At 35.1% G+C, this 19,954-nt stretch overlaps 1 protein-coding gene across 3 annotated transcripts in view; it reads left to right on the forward strand.

Moving 5' to 3' along the window:
- SPMIP7 (sperm microtubule inner protein 7) overlaps positions 1–19,954 on the forward strand; it is a 69,841-nt gene that overhangs the window by 30,226 nt on the left and 19,661 nt on the right. For all 3 annotated transcript variants that reach the window (XM_017868565.1, XM_017868563.1, XM_017868564.1), the window contains 4 exons: positions 7,600–7,676; positions 11,908–12,046; positions 13,904–13,971; positions 19,592–19,633. In XM_017868565.1, coding sequence (XP_017724054.1) covers positions 7,600–7,676; positions 11,908–12,046; positions 13,904–13,971; positions 19,592–19,633 — 326 coding nt within the window. The remainder of the gene's footprint in view (positions 1–7,599; positions 7,677–11,907; positions 12,047–13,903; positions 13,972–19,591; positions 19,634–19,954) is intronic.

Here is a 19,954-nt window from a genome sequence, read left to right on the forward strand (position 1 = left end):
TGTTGGGATCTTGCATATGGTGCTAAACAGAACTGAGTGCTGCACTTATCTTCCCCCTGGTTTTACTACTACAGAAAGCTTAATTTAAAAGGTAGCCAACACTGCTTTTCCTGCAGACACTACCACCGAATGCACCAGGGACATTTCTCAGGGGAAAGAAACACATGCTGTGTTTATGGGAGTAGCTAACAGCTGGTTTGCAGCTGTCATGAATGGTGGATGGAAAGGCTGGCTAGTCTAAGATTTTCTTATCTCTATGTTTCATTTAATCATCTACAGGTTACTATGATTGATATTACCAGGCAAACTACAAAAATAGATATCTCTTTAAATCAGACCATTTTACGGCACACTATGGTTCTTAATTGCTACTCCACCCCAAACACAGACTATGACCACTAAGACTTAAATACTGCTGAACTGTCTTTATTGCTTGAATTTTGAATTGTCTGTTCTGATGAGTTTACTTCGCAGAGATTCCTGTTAAATAGTGTACTTCCCCTCTTTCTTTATATTATCCTCCCAATAGCCATTATAGTGGTCTCCTTTGTGTGTTATATCCCTTAAGAATCATAAATGCTCATTTGTAGCCATCCTTTGTCCATCAAAAGATCTCATTACAGTTAGAGTAACAAAAACATGAGGAAAACATAATCATCCAACTAATTTCATATAATGAATTGTGAATTCTATGCAGAGATCAAACAAGTCCATTATGAAGGTAACAGAAAGGAGTGTCAGTGCTAAGGTTTTGGTCACTCTCTCAAAATTGACTGGCTGAGCAAAAGAGAATAATTTTTAAATTAAATTAGATTTGGCCTGAAACTAACCTACGTATGTAATAAACTGTAATCTAAATTATATGTGAACCAACTGCAACCTAATAACTTGTGAGTAAATTCTTACAACATGCAGCTGTGTTGCAGCCAATCATAGCAGCCAAGCTTTCAGCCAATCACGGGCTGCAAACCAGCAAAACATGCTAAACTAAGGCAAACCCGGAACTGTAACCATGTAGACTATTTTTGTATGTCACTTTTGTTTCCTGGCTATAAATATTCCCTGCCCACATTTTGTAGTGGAACTCTCTGAACGGCTTTTGTGTTGAGTGCTACCTTGTTCACCAATCTTTCTTTTCTGCCCAATTAAACACTGCTACATTTAATTTATCTAAGTTTTTTTTTTTTTTTTTTGAGACGGCATCTCTCTGTGTCACCCAGGCTGGAGTGTAATGGCATGATCTCAGCTCACTGCAACCTCCACCTCCCAAGTTCAAGCAATTCTTCTGCCTCAGTCTCCTGAGTAGCTGGGATTACAGGCACTCACCATCATGCCCAGCTAATTTTTGTATTTCTTTAGGAGTTTCACCATGTTGACCAGGCTGGCCTTGAACTCCTAATCTCAGGTGATCCTGTGGCCTCGGCCTCCAAAAGTGCTGGGATTACAGGCAGGAGCCATGGCACCCGGCTTTTCTTTTTTAATAGTAACATATTCACAGGTTCCAGGGATTTGAACATGGATATATTTGGGTGTTTAAATATGAATGTATTAAAATGATTAAAAAATTCAGGTAAAAGAAATGAAGGAAATTTATTGCCAACAAGTGTACACTAAAAGAAATCCTGCCTAGCAAAATATTACTTTTTTCCTTTTATTTAAGGTTCATATGATTATTTTAAATAAAAGTATAACATTGTCCTCTGAATGTATGTATGACAACTGCAGAGTAAGAGATGAAAGCATATGATAAATTAACATAAGGTTGCAATGTTTGTACGTTATGTGAAGTGGTATGCTAACTCTAAGTGAACTGTGGAGAGTTAAACATGCACAATGTTTTCTCTAAAGGAGTCCCTAAAATGCAATGTAAAGAAGTATAGTTAAAGAGTCAATTGATGGCTTAAGTTGGAATTCTAAAAGCAAAAGACAAATTTAAATAATTCCCAAAAAGGCAGGAAAAAAATGGAACAGAGAAGTAGAAAGGTAGGATTTTTCAGAAGCCAGTAATAAAATGCTACACTTAATCTAAATATATCATAATTATATTAATTACATTAATGGCAATATACTAAACATTCCAATTATAAGGCAGACATTGTCAGAATAGATAATAAAGACACAGCTATATGCTACTTACAAGAGGCACACTTGAGATATATAAAGATACAAATCCATTGAAAGTAAGTCAATGAAAAATACATGCAATGTAAATAAAATATAAATAGGTTGTAGTGGCTATTTTGAGATCAGATTAAATAGGCTTCATGACAAAGGGTGTTACAAGACATAAAGAGAGTCATGCCTTAGTTACAAAACAGTTAATTTGTCAAGAAAACCTAACAATCATAAAGGTATATGCATCTAGGAACAAAGGTTGCAAATACGTGAGGCAAAAATGAACAGACCCAAAAAGGAGATACACAATTCCACTAATCACCTTAGGGGGTTTTAACATCTTTGTCTACTTGATGAAGCAGCTAGACAAAACAACTAGTAAATACATAGATCTAAACAACACGTCAATCACTTTCAGGTAGTTGGTATTTATAGAACACTACACCAAACAAACACTAAATATTCTTTTCAAATGCACGTGGTATATTTACTACTATAGATGATATGTGGGGACATAAAGCAAGTCTTAATACATTTAAAAGTATTGAATTCATCCCACGTATGTTCTCTAGCCACCAGAGTCAAATTAAAAATCAATGATCATAAGACATCTAGGAAAATATCAAATCTTTTCAAATTAAACACACTTCTAAATAACCTACAGGTCAAAGAAGAAGTCACAAGACAAATTAGAAAATATTTAAACTTAGTGCAAAATAAAACATATCAAAATTTTTATAATGCAGTTAAAACTCTGCTAAGAAGAAAAATTAGCCTTATTTGCTTACCTTAGAAGACAAGAAAGATCTGAAATTAATGATAATGTTTTAATATTGAGAAACTAGAGGCTAGGTGTGGTGGCTCACACCTGTAATCCCAGAACTTTGAGAGGCCGAGGTGGGTGGATCACTTGAGGTCGGGAGTTCAAGACCAGCCTGGTCAACATGGTGAAACCCCGTGTCTACTAAAAATACAAAAATTAGCCAGGCATGATGGTGGGCGCCTGTAATGGCAGCTACTTGGGAGGCTGAGGCACAAGAATCACTCGAACCCAGGAGGTGCAGATTGCAGTGAACTGAGATCACACCACAGCACTCCAGCCTGGGCAACAGAGTGAGACTAGGTCTCAAAAAAAAAAAAAAATAAGAAAAAGAAAAGAAAAGAAACTAGAAAAATGATTAAATTAAACCAAAACTAAGAAGGAAGAAAATTAAAAAATGATAATAGAAATTGTGAAATGGAGGATAGATATACAAGAGAAAAAATTTGAAGAGTCAAAAGTTATTTCCTACCCAAGTGTCCATAGACAAAAGAATGGATAAAGAAAATATGGCATGTCTGTGTCGGGGTGTGTGTGTGTCTATATTTATAATATTATAATATTATTCAGCCATAAAAAGAAAAAGAACCTGCCATTTGCCGCAACATGGATGAACCTGAAGGACATTGTAAGTGAAATAAACCAGGCACAGAAACAGAAATATTGCATGATTTTACTTGCATGTGGAATCTTAAAAAGTCAAGTTTATAGAAGCAAATAGTAGAATGGTGGTTTCCAGGAGCTGAGAGGTGGAGAAAATGAGAGATATTGGTCAAAGTGTATAAACTTTCAGTTTTAAGATGAATTAGTTCTGGAGATATAGTATGGGGACTGTAGTTAATAATACTGTATTTTTTACTTGAAATGTGACAAGAGAACAGATTTTTGGCATCCTCACCACATATGCACATACACACACACAAATGATAACAATGGGTGATGACAGATGTGTTAATTAACTTGACTGTGGTAATCATTACACAATGTATACATGTATCGAATCATTGTGTTGAAGACCTTGAATATATACATTTATTTTGCAATTAAATATTTTAAAAGCCCAAAGGTTTTACTTTGAAAACATTAACAAAAGTGATAAACTTATTGTTAGTCTGATCAAGAAAAGAGAATACATATTACCAATATAAAAAATTACAGATTCTAAAAAAAGATAAGGGAATATTACAAACTCCTGTGTGCCAGTTCTTTTGGCACTTAGACGAAATGAACAAAATCTTTAAAAATACAAGTTAACAAAATTAATACTAGATAAAATAGAATATTATAAATGCATATATATATATTTATAAAATATATGGAGTTCTTTTTTTTTAATCAAAAGACTTACCACAGTGAAAACTTCAGGCCTAGATAGTTTTACTGATAAATATTATCAGACATTCTAGGAAACAACCACCAATCTTACGTAGGTTATTTCAGAAAATAAAAGAGGGAGTACTTCAACAATTTTAGGAGTCTAACTTTACCTCATACAACAAAATTATACAAAGATTTTACAAAAAATAGAGGAAATCATAGATTAACATTTCTCACATACACAAACACAAACATCTTTACAAAGCAAATAAAAAAACAATAATTTATAGAAAAAATATAATCAAGTACACTTTATCTCAGGAATGCAAATATTCACTTACCATTAAAAATTAATCAATGTAATTTAACATACTAATGAAGTAAAGGAGAAAATTATTTTGCTAGATATGTCTTTGATGAATTTTTAAAAATATATGGTGAACAGGTTTAAACACAAAGTAGAAAAAAGTGAAAAAGGAAATCATAAACAGAAAAGTTAATTCTTCATAGCAATAGAAAAAAAAATACTAAATTTATATGAAAACACAAAAGACCTGGAATAGCCAAAGCAATGCTGTGCAAAATAAGAAAGCTAGAGACATCACACTTCCTGACTTCAAAATATACCACAAAGCTACAGTAACCAAACCAACATGGTACTAGTATAAAAACAGACACAGAGACCAATGGAACAGATTAGGGAACCCAAATATAAAGACACACAATTACAACCAACTCATCTTCAGCAAAGGCTCCAGGAATACACAATGGGAAAAGAACAGTCTTTTCCATAAATGGTGCTGGGGAAACTGTATAGCCATCAGCACAAGAATGAAACTAGACCCCTACCTCTCACCATACACAAAAATCAAGTCAAAATGGGTTAAAGATGTAAGTCTAAGATCTGAAGCTCTGAAACTATTAGAAAAAAGACATGAAGAAATGATCTAGGACACTGGTGTGGTCAAATGTATTTTGTTTAAGACCTCAAAAGCAGTCAACAAAAGTAAAATAGCAAAATGGGACTACATCAAGCTAAAAGCTCTGTACAGCAAAAAAAAAAAAAAAAAAAAAAGAAGCGAAGAGACTATTCACAGAATGGGGAAAATATTTGCAAACTACCCATTGGACAAAGGATTAATAATCAGAATGTATATAAGGACCTCAAACAACTCTATAGCTATGTGTATATATATATATGTATGTCTTATTTTATGTCTTATTCTGAAAAATGTCTATTCATATCTTTTGCTATATATATACTGATTAAAAAGGGGCAAAAGATATGAATAGACATTTTTTCAGAATAAGGCATAAAAATAATCAACAGGTATGTGAAAAAATGCTCAACATCACCAATCAGAGAAATACACATCAAAACCACAATGAGATATCATCTCACACCAGTTAAAATGTCTTTAACAAAAAGTCAGGGAATAACAAATGCTGGTGAGGATATGGAGAAAGGAAAACCTTCATTCACTGTTGGTAGAAATGTAAATTAGTACAGCCACTATGGAAAACAGTATGGAGGTTCCTCAAAAAACTAAAACTAAAACTAGAAATACTGTATGATTAAGTGATTCCACTACTGAGTATATATCCAAAAGAAAGGAAAACAATATATCAAAAAGATATCTGCATTCCCATGTTTATTGCAGCCCTATTCGCATTAGGCAAAATGTGAACTCAACCTAAGTGTCCATCAGTGGATGAATGGGTAGAGAAAATGTGGTATATACACACAATGGAATATTATTCAGCCATAAAAGAGAATAAAATTCTGTCATTTGTACCAACACGGATGGAACTGGAGGTCATTATGTTAAATGAAATAAGCCAACTACATAAGACAAATATTGCTTGTTCCCACTGATACATGAAAGCTAAAATGGTGGATCTCATGAAGATAGAGATTAGATTGGTGGTTACCAGAGGCCAAGAAAGGGAGTGTGGAGGGGGGATAAAGAGAGGTTGATGAATGGGTACAAATATACAGTTAGATTCAATAATTAAGACTGTGTTTGATATATCAGTGGGGTGACTATAGTTAACAACAATCTGTTGCACATTTCAAAATAACCAGAGGAGTAAAATTCATATGTTTCTAGCATAAAGAAAAGATAGATATTTAAGGTGACAGATATTCCAATTAGTCTGATTTGATTTTTACAGAGTATATTAATGTATCAAATTATCACATTTACCCCCAAAATCTGTATATCTATTATGTATCAATACAAATACATTTTAAAAATATGAAAGTTGATAGTGGTAGAATAGAAGGTACATACGGAAATTAGAGATAAAGCAATACAAAAATTAAGAGACATGAACCACAGGATGAAAAGCCCAATATTTGTCTGATAGTAATTCTAAAAGAAGAGAATAATTATAGTTCATTGACAGTAAATAGATAAATATGGAGAAATAGTTGATGAAAGTCACGAATTGTTAAATCGAAGAAGTATAACAAGTCCTAAGCCAGATGAACAAAAATACATCCTCTCCTAAACAAATTCTATTGAATCTGTAAAAAATCCCAAGACAAAGATAGTGTCCTAAAAATAAGCAAAGGGGAAAAACAGAATACCTGCAAACAATTAAACTCAGTGTATTTTAAAAGCAACAATACATCTTCAAAATCAATTAGATAGATTTGTTACTAAAAAATCATAACTAGAATTGAACTAGAATTCTAAACCCAAGTTAGAACGTTTTTCAAAACTGAGGGTGAATTAAAACATAGAACTAGAAAAAGTTTACATTTGTGAAAGAATTAGCAAAATTGAACTTCAGCAAAAGAAAATGGAACCAAGTTCCTACGGGAGAAAAAACAAGTATAATAAAAAAGCAAAAGGAGGCAAAGAATTGGTAAAATATCATTGAAAATTGAAATAAATAGTAACCATTAAAGATAATAATTATTATAACAATGATTAATTAATTTTGATAAAATAACTGGAAGATAGAGAAAAGTATCTCATAACTAATCTCTTTATGTTATTAGAAGAAAAGACAATATGTTTTAAAAATGTTTTAATTACATTGTGCTAAAACTAAGTATTTGCAAATGTTTCCAATTCAAGAGCTTTTCTTAAATTCTCACTTTCCATTAACTTTAGTATACTTTTTGTGAATTTTAATTTAATGATTATGACACTAGAACAATGTAAATTCCTTAAACAGGGGAGGAAAAGTAGGAAAGTGTTAAATCTGGTCAATCCAAGAGTTGCGTGAAAGAAGAAATATGAAGAAAGAGGCCAAAAGAAAACATGATAACTAGAAAACAACAGCAATTTTCATTTATATTTGGTCTCTTTTAACTTATCTTTCATGCCTTCTAGGATGAAGGTGAACCACTTGTTCAAACAAACAAGAAATGCAATGCAAAGGACTCATTTTACAAGTCCTCTACACAAAAGTAAGCAGTTTTCCCAGTGGAATTTTGATTTTGGAATATATTTATTTTTCCTTCATGACACATCCTTTTTATGTCTACAATATCCTGGATCTTATGAGTGACCCAGAGAACATCAAGCGCAGACATTTACTTATATTGATTGCTAAAATAAACTTTGAAGGAAGAGTCTTAAGGCACACCTATGCTTGATAGATGAATAAAACCAAAACAGACAGTAAATGGTCAAAGAGAGAGAGAGGGGAGATAAGAGTACTGTATCCTAGAAAGCCAAGACAGAGAAAGTTTAAAGGGGAGAATTCATTGACTCAGTCAACAAATACATTGGGTACCTATTAACGAATCTATGTCTTAAACTATGAGCTACATCAGTGAGTAGGCAAAGATCTCTGCTCTCAGGATCTCTCAAGGTGTATTGGTCTGTTTCCACACTGCTAATAAAGACATACCTGAGACTGGGCAATTTATAAAGGAAAGAGGTTGAATTGACACAGTTCCACGTGGCTGAGGAGGCCTCACAATCATGGCAGAAGGCAAGGAGGAGCAAAGTTACGTCTTACATGGTGGCAGTCAGGAGAGCCTGTGCAGGGGAACGCCCATGTATAAAACCATCAGATCTCGTGAGACTTATTCACTACCATGAAAACGGTATGAGGGAAACTGCCCCTATGATTCAATTATCTCCACCTGGCCCCACCCTAGACAGGTAAGGATTATTACAATTCAAAGTGAGATTTCGGTGAGGACACAGCCAAACCATATCAAAAGGGGAACAGACAATAATAAGCAAACACACTAAGAAAGTAAATAGACCATATCTTAGAAAGTGACAGATAAGTCTATGAAGAAAAGGTAGAACAGGACAAGATCAGGAGTCCCACATGTACAGGGTAGCAGGCTTCAGTAATAAGTAGGAGGCGTGGGGAGGCCTCCCCAGGTGCTGGGGGGTGTGCAGAAATTTGGAGGAGTTGAGAGAGCAGCCATGCAGAGACTTGGAGTGATTCTATTCCCCGAAGAGGGAATATAGAGCAAAAGCCCAGGTCAGAAGTGTGCTTAAGATGTTAAGGAAAAACAAAAGGCCAGGGTGCCTGGAGTAGGATAACAGTAGGGTAAGAGGAGGGAGTAGCAAAAGGAGAGGTCAGAGAAGTGCTAGGAACCAGATCTTGTGGGATACTTTAAGCAATTGTAATTACCAGGACTGTCATTCTGAGTGACATGAGGCTTTAGCAGAGAAGTGGAAAGATCAGATTTATACATGAAGGTAATAATCATGGTGGCTGCTGTGTTCAAAGTGGATTTTTGCAGGGGAGAGAAGATGGAACACCAGTTAGGAGGTTATTGTTGTCATTTAGGATAGAGATAATGGTAGCCTGGGGGAGAGTGCTGGCTGAAAATTTGTAAGCAACGATTGAGTTCTGGATATATGTTGAATGTAGAGCCAACACAATTTTCTGATTGTGATGAATCTGGGAAAAGAGGACTCAAAATGATTCTACGGAGGTTGCCATTTCATAACAAGGTGAAGGCAGTGGAGAAGTCAGTTTTACATACATTGAGTATAAAGATGTTCATTAGACATCCAAGTGGTATGTCAAGTAGGCAGTGTGAAATGTGGATCTGAAGTTTGAAGCAGAGGCCTGGGCTAAAGAAATCAACCTGGGTGTCATGGCTTATAGAAAGGTATGTAAAGCCATGGCACTGAATAAGAACACTAAAGGAGAAGTGTAGTCAGACAGGCAAAGGGCACTGAGTCCTGGCATCTCGTTAAAAAAGAGAAAAAAAGAGGAGAAACCAACAATCGAGACTGAGAAGGAGCAACCAGTAAAGCAGGAGGAAGATGAAGAGTCTAGGTCCTGGAAGGCATATTGAGGATGTGTTCAGGAAGGAGTAATGAAAGCCTATTCACATAATGCAAATAGGTCAAGTGGGATGAGGCCCGAGAATGGATAATGGGACTGACTAGTGGATTTAGAATTCAGCAGAGTGATAGAGTGAAGGCCAAAACACGTGGCATGGCACAGAGAAATGGATGAAGAGGGAAAGAGAGGCAGCAAAAAGAATTAAAAATTGACAACATGTGTGGACCTCAAAGCACTTCAGGTCTGCCCACTCTTTTTTCTTCACATGTTTTGAACACTTCAGACAGCCTTCACATTTCAACTTCATTTTTTATCTCATTCAAATTGAAAGTATACCCATGACCAAACATAGTGTCATGAAACACATGTATGAATGCCTACTGTCCCAGGTGTGTTATGAAAACATTTAAAAACATGATACAAAGTTGGATTTCAAAGTGTTAGAACAACGTGAGAAAAAAGCCTTGTTCATCAGCCAACTTGGATCCAACTCTAGGGCTCAAAACATACCTGCTTGCTGAATATGGGACTTTGGCATCCTCCATTCTTTTCGTCTCAATTTTCTCATCTTAAAATGAAGGTTGATAACTAAATGGCCCCTAAATTCCTCTCACTTTTGGGTTTATTTCCCATTGTATTCTTATCTTGATTTTAATTTTAAAAATTTCTGTGATCATCTCAGAAACAGTTAATATTTTGATTAAGGACATGATACTTCACTCAGAATGGAAAAGTTTTATTATAAGACAGGATCAAATCATTGTATTAAGTATTTTATCTTTAAACATAAAATGTCCTTGGGGAAAAGTTTATTACCTTCATGGAAAATTCCATAAAATATTTATGAAATTTATCAGAGGCTCAAACAGTGAGGTATCTTTTAAGCTTTCATTGAACTCACAGATTAATTTCTTACATACAATGCTAGTCAGATATGTTAGAAAACATTTAAGACTTTGCTATGATTTAAAATATCTTGTTATATTTAGTACTTCTATGACACTAATTTGAAGTAAGTTCAAAATGTGTTCACACACAACAAAAACACTATGGACTCATCTCTGATCTATTTAACTTTTCCAATATTATGTTTTTTAATTTTCACAGCATTCCTTTGTGGTAGAGACAATTTTTGTATTGGTTCTTGTTCACTCTTGTATCATAAACACCTCACACAAGACTTGAAATATAGTCAACTCTGAACAAATACGTGTTGAGGAAGTGAGAATCACTGATAATTCTTTTAAAAATGACTTGACTGACAGGGGATTTTTTGGAAGGGTATGCCTTGTCCAGAGAATGGAAAGATCAAGTTTCGCACTAAGTGTGCATAGGGCAGGAGAAGGTCTGGGGATCCATCCATCTTGTCATAATATAGTCTTTAGAATGCGGGTTGTATGGTTTTCACTCAGGATCAAATTGGAATTGATTTCACCTTGTTTGTCCTATATGCCTGTGAAAAAGAACAACTTTCAAAACTCCGAAGATCCCCATATTTGTGTGTGTGTGTGTGTGTGTGTGTGTGTGAAATAATTGCATTTCATAGGATGGCTGAAGCCCTTCAACCATGCTAAAAAAACTTGTGCAATTTGGCTGCATTAGTGTGGAATAGTGGGAATGCTGCTGAATCTTAGGAGGCAGATTATGTGGATTTGAGTCCTGACTTTGACCAATAGCTGACCGTAAGCAAAGGAAATCAGTTTTCTAAGCCATAGTTTATTTGTAAATTAATGGTATTCTCTGAAGGTCAAATGAGCATTTTTTTTTTGGAAACTGTAAGATGTATGTAAGTTTTCTATTTCTGTGTGACAGACTGCAGGAATTTAGTAGCTTTTGTTATCTGGCAGTCCTGTAGGTCAGAAGTCTAGGCATATTCCAACTGGGTTCACTGTTTAGGGTTCCCTAAAGCTGGAATCAAGGTGTCAGCTGAGACTGGGTTCTCATCTTCCAAGATCATTCAGGTTGTTGACAGAATTCCGTTCATTGTGGCTGTAGGACTGATATTTGTTTCTTCAAGGGCAGACAAAGAGCATGTATTGCTGTTGCCTGTCTCTTTCTGGAGCTTGCTTGCTTAGATTGGGCCTATTCAGGACAATCCCACCTTTTGATTAACTCAAATTCAACTGATTAGGGACCTTTATTACATGTGCCAATCTCTTGGGGCATATAAAATCACATAACACAGGAGTACTATCTCATCATAATCACTTGCTCTGCCTACTGTCCAGGGGAGGTGATTATATATGGTATGCACACCAAGGGGCAGGGGTCCTCGGCATCATCTTCAGATTCTTCTTATCACAGTATAATATTGTTATAAACTTTACTAATTGAATATGCTTTTCATAAGATGTTTCTATTTAATAACTTCATAGAGCTTATGAAGATGTTCCTTGGGATAAGATGCTACCACCAAAACTTGTTCCAGAAGAAACAACATTGGAAAAAGCCGCTGACCCCATCTCACAGTGTTTTACTCTGAAAAGATACAAAGGGTTGCCAGCAATAACTCAGGTCAGCAGACTTCTCCGAGCAATTATGTATTTCTCATTGTTACTGAAATGAGTTCCAAAACTTTAAGTCAAAATAATACTTACCTTATTGTTAACAATACATAAGGAAGTAAATTTATGTAAGATAGGTAAATACATATATACACATGCACACACATGCACACACACATATGTATGGAGTTGAAATTTCCATAATCATACAAGTTATTGATGACTGCAAATACTTTGATATTTTCAATATTTAAAATTTTATTGATTATATAAAGATTACCTCTTTCTCAAAAGTCATTTGCAATGACTGTGTTTATTTCTGGAATTGCAAGAGAATGAGTAAATAATGAAGACAGAAATAATTTTACCAGATAACCTATGCTGAAGATGGTTCTTCACACAGGATCTAGATCTTAGCTCTGTACCTTTCATAGCAAAAAGAGAAGATCCATAGATTGCTATCTGATGTTATCACTTATGATGTGATAAAACAAAGGATACCAATTTTTCAGTAGTGACACTCATTCTTTTCATTTCTGAGTATCAAGAAGAATTTATCACATGAATTATCATATCTATGCCATAGCCAGAGAACTTTTCCTCATGTGTGAATCTGTTTGTGTTACTCCACTGATTAAACCCATCATTTTTAATTAAAAAAAAAAAATCCATACTCCTTGACATGACACAGACTCAATTCTCCAATATTTGTCCATGGTTCCCTCCTTAGCGTCATCCCTGTCCCGTTCTCGTCTTCTTACTGTTCCACTTTATTGGCCAAACATCACTCCTCACTGTTCTCTGTCCTATCTCTGCTGAGCTTCTCTCAAGTCTCAAGTCTGCCATGCTCTTTTCCAGGTTGTGTGCTTTGCAGAGTGTTCCACTGCCTTCATCACTCTCCCTATTTATGCCAGGTGAATCTCAAGAATTCTTCAGGTCTTGTTGTAGCCCTCACTTTTGACCTCCCAACACTGGATTAGATGTCTCAGCTTTGTGCTTGCAAAGTACCTTCTACTTCCATTGATTCCTTTATCCTTTTGTGCCACTTCTCACTGCATAGGAGTCTTGTTAAGCCCTTGGACTGTTTCCCATAATGAAGTTTTTGAGTACATAAAATCCATAGGATTAAAAAGAAAATCAATTATATTGAAATACAACTCTTAATATAGATCCCAAGAGGTCCATTGATGATAGGTTAAGAAGCCCATATTTTCTTGGAAAATTTATTCAGCTTTTACAGAGGAAAACGATAATGAAAGAGGAAAAACATGGCTTTAATATAAAGACTCAAACCTGAGATTTTCACATAGAAAAAGTTAATTAAAAGAAAATATATATGGTTTCATCTAGCTAATTTTAAAGGATTGCTAAACTACTTTAAAATATTTTTATACCTGTGAAAGTTGGTCCTTTCATTACACATTCCTTGGCGTTAAATTCTACTAGCATCCAAAGTCCTTCTTGGGCCAGATGAGATTCAAAGCTTAGGATCTAGCCTGGTTTGGAAGTGGGAGACTGGCCTGAGTTTGCAGAGGGTAGGCTACAGTGGATCCAAGTCAGAACAGTAGCTAAGGATGAAAACTAAAATCAGACCTTCCACATGGGTTTCAATCTGAAGCAGGTGGATAATGAGACAGATTCCAGCTATGAGAAAACAAATTGAAATTGGAAGTTTGAGACCAGAGCAAAGACCATGAGTGGCTCCAGACCGAATCCATGAAGTGCTAGGAAAGCTTGAAGAATGTGTTTCCTAGAGAGCCTGGGATATGGCTGTGATGTGGAAAGGACTGTCAAGGGCACAGGAACTTATCCACCGGAAATTATAATGTGCTCATTAACTGTCATTGATTTTGATGATTATTTTTAGATGGTTGGTGAGCTCTGGGACAGATTTCAAACAAGATCTTTCTTGGCACCAGTCAAACCAGTTAATTTGTAAGTTTTATCTCCTGAAATTCTCACACTAGGTTTTTCATTATCGTGTATTATAATTAAGAAGCTGATGCTGTAGCCCATGGCTTAGAGGGGTGGGTGAGGAATATGTTCTCTGATGGAGACCAACCCAGGGACCCCCTGACTCACATCCTTAGGGCTGGGAAGATGACCCAAATCCCAGGACAGTTGCTCAGTGTGCCTGCTTCCTTTACTTTCTCTTTACCCTCCTTAACATTTAGAATATTGGATGTACCATAACCATTTTGGAAAACTGAGTGTGGTGACTCATGCTTATAATCGGAGCATTTTGGGAAGCCAAGGTGGGAGAATTACTTGAGCCCAGGAGGTAGAGACCACCCTGGATGGTCTGTAATTGAAATTGAGTTATAATTTCTCTTTTGTAGACATGGTAAGACCCCATCTCTACAAAAATAAGAAAATAAAATTAGCCAAGAGGGATGGTGGTGCACCTGTAGTCCCAAGTACTCGGGAGGCTGAGGCAGGAAGATCCTTTGAGCCCAGAAGTTCCAGGCGGCACTGAGCCATGATTGCACCACTGCATTCCAACCTGGGTGACACAGCAAGATCCTGCCTTAAAAAATAAATAAATAGGCCGGGCACAGTGGCTCATGCCTGTAATCCCAGCACTTTTGGAGGCCTAGGCAGCGGATTACCTGAGGTCAGGAATTTGACCAACATGGTGAAACCCTGCCTGTAATCCCAGCTACTTGGGAGGCTGAGGCAGGAGAATCACTTGGATCAAGGAGGTGGAGATTACAGTGAGCTGAGATCATGCCACTGAACTCCAGCCTGGGAAATGAGCGAGACTCCATCTCAAATAAATAAATAAAATAATATAAAATAGGGAGGGCTTTATAAATAATTTGATATAAACAATTATAATGTCGCTAAAATCCATGGACTTCATATAAAATAGATTATACATTATTTTCTATCAATTTTTGTATTATATAGTTACTTTGTGTTCTATTAATGTTAGAAACTATGGTTTTATTACTACTACTTCCTTACATGTAATTTTCACATTTAGTCTAAAAAATCTTGGTGTTTCTGCCTTTGAAAACATCACAATATTGTCTCTTCATTTTTGCTCTTAACACAACCCACAACACAGGTTATCATCTTTGTGATATAGTTTGTGTATCTGCTCCCCAACTTCAGAAATAAAATATTACTTACACAATGGAAAATTTCTATATACTTTTTTCTAAGCGCATCTATCTTCCTCAGGGAGCATGACTAGTATTCTGGATTTGACGTTCACATTTTCATGCATTCTTTTAATATTTTAAAACATATGTGTTATTGTTAACCAATATATGGAACTGTGTTCTTTGTTTATAAACCCAGTATTAGTGGTATCATACATATATTTATGCAAGTTTATATTTTGTTCATATGAAAAAGTACATATGAGGAAGTAACACTAATAAAGTCATAGTTTCAAACATTAATAGAACACAAAGTAACTATATGATACAAAAATTGATTTAAAATAATTTATATTATTTCATTTTACATTATTTAGTTTTACATTATTTTAATTTACACAAAAATTTATATTTGTGTTTGTAAGATTCATATCTGTTGACATCTGTGTTTCTAGGCATTTGTTTTCATTGTTGTAGAGTCTTCCTTTAAATGGATGTGCCAAAAATTATTCATCCATTCTCATAATTTTCTGATTTTTAGTATAGTTGGTACAGTGCCCACATACCTTCACATACCTAAGTATAAAAATATTTCTGAGTTTTATATACTCATATTTATGTCTAGAACTGTTGGGTCATGTGGTGTGTACTTCTCTGCTTTTTACATATTGCTATGTTCTTCTCCAAATGAGTTTTAACAATGGAATCTCCCATTATAAGTGCTTGGGTTCCCATTACTGCACATCACAGCCAGTGTTTAGAATTTTCAGATTTAAAAAAAAAATCCAATCTTATGAATAACAAATTGTGCTCCATTATAATTTTAGTTTGCATCTACCTGATTACTAACGATCAGTTTTTGCAAGTTTATGACCTGTTTGAATTTTCACATCTGTAACTTGCCTGCTCATACCATTTTGTCCCTTTTGCTGTTGGGTTTTTACTTATTGATTGTCACAACTTTTCTATTCAATATGCTGGGTAAAAATCCCTTTCTTGGAAATATGCATCAAAGTATCCCCTTCTAGTCTGTGACTTTTTTATTTTAAGACTTTTCTATTTTTGCTTATCTGAAGTTTTGAATTTTAATGTAACTAAATTCATCAATATTTTCTTCAGGTTTTGTTGTTTTGTGAAGATTTTAATGACTGTTTCTCTGCCTCGAAAGAATAAAGATATCCTCCTTTTATAACTTTTTTTCTAAAACATTCAAAGTTTTGCTTTTCACATTTATTATTTTAAAGCATTTGATTTTACTTATGATAAGAGCTAGGGATCCATTTTCCCAACATAAATAAGCAATTATGCTAGTTCAGTTTAATGAGAGGGTCTTACTAAACAGTTTAATGAGTGATTTGTAGGCCTGTTGGGTAAAGCCTATGAGTGCTGAGTCACAATCAGCATTTTGCAAAATAAAGTTGATAGGAAATATAATAAAGTGAATCACATGGAATTTTGAAATGGAACTATGTATTTTTCAATAACTACTGTGGGCAATTATGAAGAATAGTGTGAGAGAGACAGACATCACTTACGAAAAACACATGTTATTCTGAAAAAAAATTATTCATTGTATCTTTTGCTCCCTGGAATTTCATCTGATTTTCTGGTTTTTAGATGATCAATTTGATCATCACCTCAGTGGAATGGTCAATCTTATATATTTAACTTTATATTTACCTAATCCAAATTAAATTTAAAGCAAAATGGAGGAGATATTGCTTCACAGCAAAACTAATGAGAGTTTTCGCTAAATTTTAATTATCAAAAATCAATATCAAGGATATCATTTTTAAAATCTTTAACAATTGCACCACTTCAATAAAAGTAGTATAAAGTGACCTTTAAAGGGGATTTTTTGGGTAACTGGTAGAAAAAAGAATGAAACGGAAATACACAATACTGTACTCAAGTCTGACTGCTGGATCTAGAAATGCAAATAGTGACAGTACGGAGAAGAATGTTGAGTCTTGTCAGAAAACTACCATTTTATTGAACCATATCCAAAAATGATGTGTAAGATTTTTGATAAAAATTATTTAAAGTATGGTTTTGTCAAATGTGTAAAATACCCTGCTATAGACTCCAACGTGTAAATTGAATAGTAATAATTTAAATAAAAGATTGAAATAGTTAAAAATTTAAGATTCTTGGCCAGGTGCATGGGCTCACACCTGTAATCCCAGCACTTTGGGGGACTGAGACAGGCAGATCACGAGGTCAGGAGATCGAGACCATCCTGGCCAACGTAGTGAAACCCCGTCTCTACTAAAAATACAAAAATTAGCTGGATGTGGCGGCAGGTGCCTGTAATCACAGCTACTCGAGAGGCAGAGGCAGAAGAATCGCTTGAACCCGGGAGGCGGAGGGTGCAGTAAGCCAAGATTGTGCCACTGCACTCCAGCCTGGGCAACAAGAGCGAGACACCAACTCAAAAAACAAAACAAAACAAAGCAAAAAAATAAAAAAAAAAAAANATCCATTTTCCCAACATAAATAAGCAATTATGCTAGTTCAGTTTAATGAGAGGGTCTTACTAAACAGTTTAATGAGTGATTTGTAGGCCTGTTGGGTAAAGCCTATGAGTGCTGAGTCACAATCAGCATTTTGCAAAAATAAAGTTGAATAGGAAATATAATAAAGTGAATCACATGGAATTTTGAAATGGAACTATGTATTTTTCAATAACTACTGTGGGCAATTATGAAGAATAGTGTGAGAGAGACAGACATCACTTACGAAAAACACATGTTATTCTGAAAAAAAATTATTCATTGTATCTTTTGCTCCCTGGAATTTCATCTGATTTTCTGGTTTTTAGATGATCAATTTGATCATCACCTCAGTGGAATGGTCAATCTTATATATTTAACTTTATATTTACCTAATCCAAATTAAATTTAAAGCAAAATGGAGGAGATATTGCTTCACAGCAAAACTAATGAGAGTTTTCGCTAAATTTTAATTATCAAAATCAATATCAAGGATATCATTTTAAAATCTTTAACAATTGCACCACTTCAATAAAAGTAGTATAAAGTGACCTTTAAAGGGGATTTTTTGGGTAACTGGTAGAAAAAAGAATGAAACGGAAATACACAATACTGTACTCAAGTCTGACTGCTGGATCTAGAAATGCAAATAGTGACAGTACGGAGAAGAATGTTGAGTCTTGTCAGAAAACTACCATTTTATTGAACCATATCCAAAATGATGTGTAAGATTTTGATAAAATTATTTAAAGTATGGTTTTGTCAAATGTGTAAAATACCCTGCTATAGACTCCAACGTGTAAATTGAATAGTAATAATTTAAATAAAAGATTGAAATAGTTAAAATTTAAGATTCTTGGCCAGGTGCATGGGCTCACACCTGTAATCCCAGCACTTTGGGGACTGAGACAGGCAGATCACGAGGTCAGGAGATCGAGACCATCCTGGCCAACGTAGTGAAACCCCGTCTCTACTAAAATACAAAATTAGCTGGATGTGGCGGCAGGTGCCTGTAATCACAGCTACTCGAGAGGCAGAGGCAGAAGAATCGCTTGAACCCGGGAGGCGGAGGGTGCAGTAAGCCAAGATTGTGCCACTGCACTCCAGCCTGGGCAACAAGAGCGAGACACCAACTCAAAAAACAAAACAAAACAAAGCAAAAAAATAAAAAAAAAAAAACAAAAAAAGAGATTCTTGTTTATATAGCAAGCTGAAATTGATGATAATCCCATTTGAATACCTTTTTTAAAATGTAATTTTTTTGTACTAATTCTTAACATGCGAATCTTGGTTCTAAAACTTCATTGGTATATTGGTATTTTTAATTTACATATCATGTAGTAAAATGGCAAATAGCTCAGGGAGATGATAATTTTTTTATTCCAGTTTACATGTATCCACTTAATTTATTGATTATAAGTCAGCTGGCAAATGAAAAGCTATGTGTGTTAGTCAGCACTGCTACACCTCAGAATTCTTCAGCATACTATTCACAATGGAAGGCTCCTGTATGTAAATGTTCCTTCCAAGAACCCACACAAAAACCTATATGTGAACGTTTATAACAGCTTGATTCATAATCTCCAAAACCTAGAAACAACCAAGATGCCCTTCAGTAGGTAAATAGATAAAGATACTAAAGTATGCCCATACAATGGAATACTACTCAGCAATGAAAAAGAACAAATGCAATACACAACAATATAAATGAATCGGAAACACATTTTGAAAGCAGTCAGACCCAAAAGTTTATTATATGGTTCCATTTATTTGACATTCTGGAGAAAGCAAACTACATCCTTAAATAGTCTCTGTTCAAAATCACAAAGCTTTAAAGGACAATTCCTATGAGATATCCTTGAAGGCTTTTATCTTAATTAGAGAAATACTGTAATAATTTGATGTTTATTAATTTAATGTAAATAACCCAGTTGCCTCTCTTCTCTTTTTTCGAAGTGTGAGTTCAAGTTCTAGAAGTAAATATATTCCTCTCTACACGTAAGTAATGTTTCTCAGTCTTGTAAAAAAAAATTTAGATTTGGTCAGGAGCATTGGCTCACTCCTGTAATCCCAGCACTTTGGGAGGTGGATCACGAGGTCAGGAGATCGAGACCATCCTGGCTAACACGGTGAAACCCCGTCTCTACTAAAAATACCAAAAAATTAGCCCGGTGTGGTGGTGGGCGCCTGTAGGTCCCAGCTGCTCAGGAGGCTGAGGCAGGAGAATGGCATGAACCCGGGAGGTGGAGCTTGCAGTGAGCCCAGAGTGCGCCACTGCAGTCCAGCCTGGGCCACAGAGCAAAACTCCATCTCAAAAAA

This window comes from Rhinopithecus bieti, unplaced genomic scaffold, assembly GCF_001698545.2.
Source record: "Rhinopithecus bieti isolate Rb0 unplaced genomic scaffold, ASM169854v2 scaffold_3527, whole genome shotgun sequence".
Classification (NCBI taxonomy): domain Eukaryota; kingdom Metazoa; phylum Chordata; class Mammalia; order Primates; family Cercopithecidae; genus Rhinopithecus; species Rhinopithecus bieti.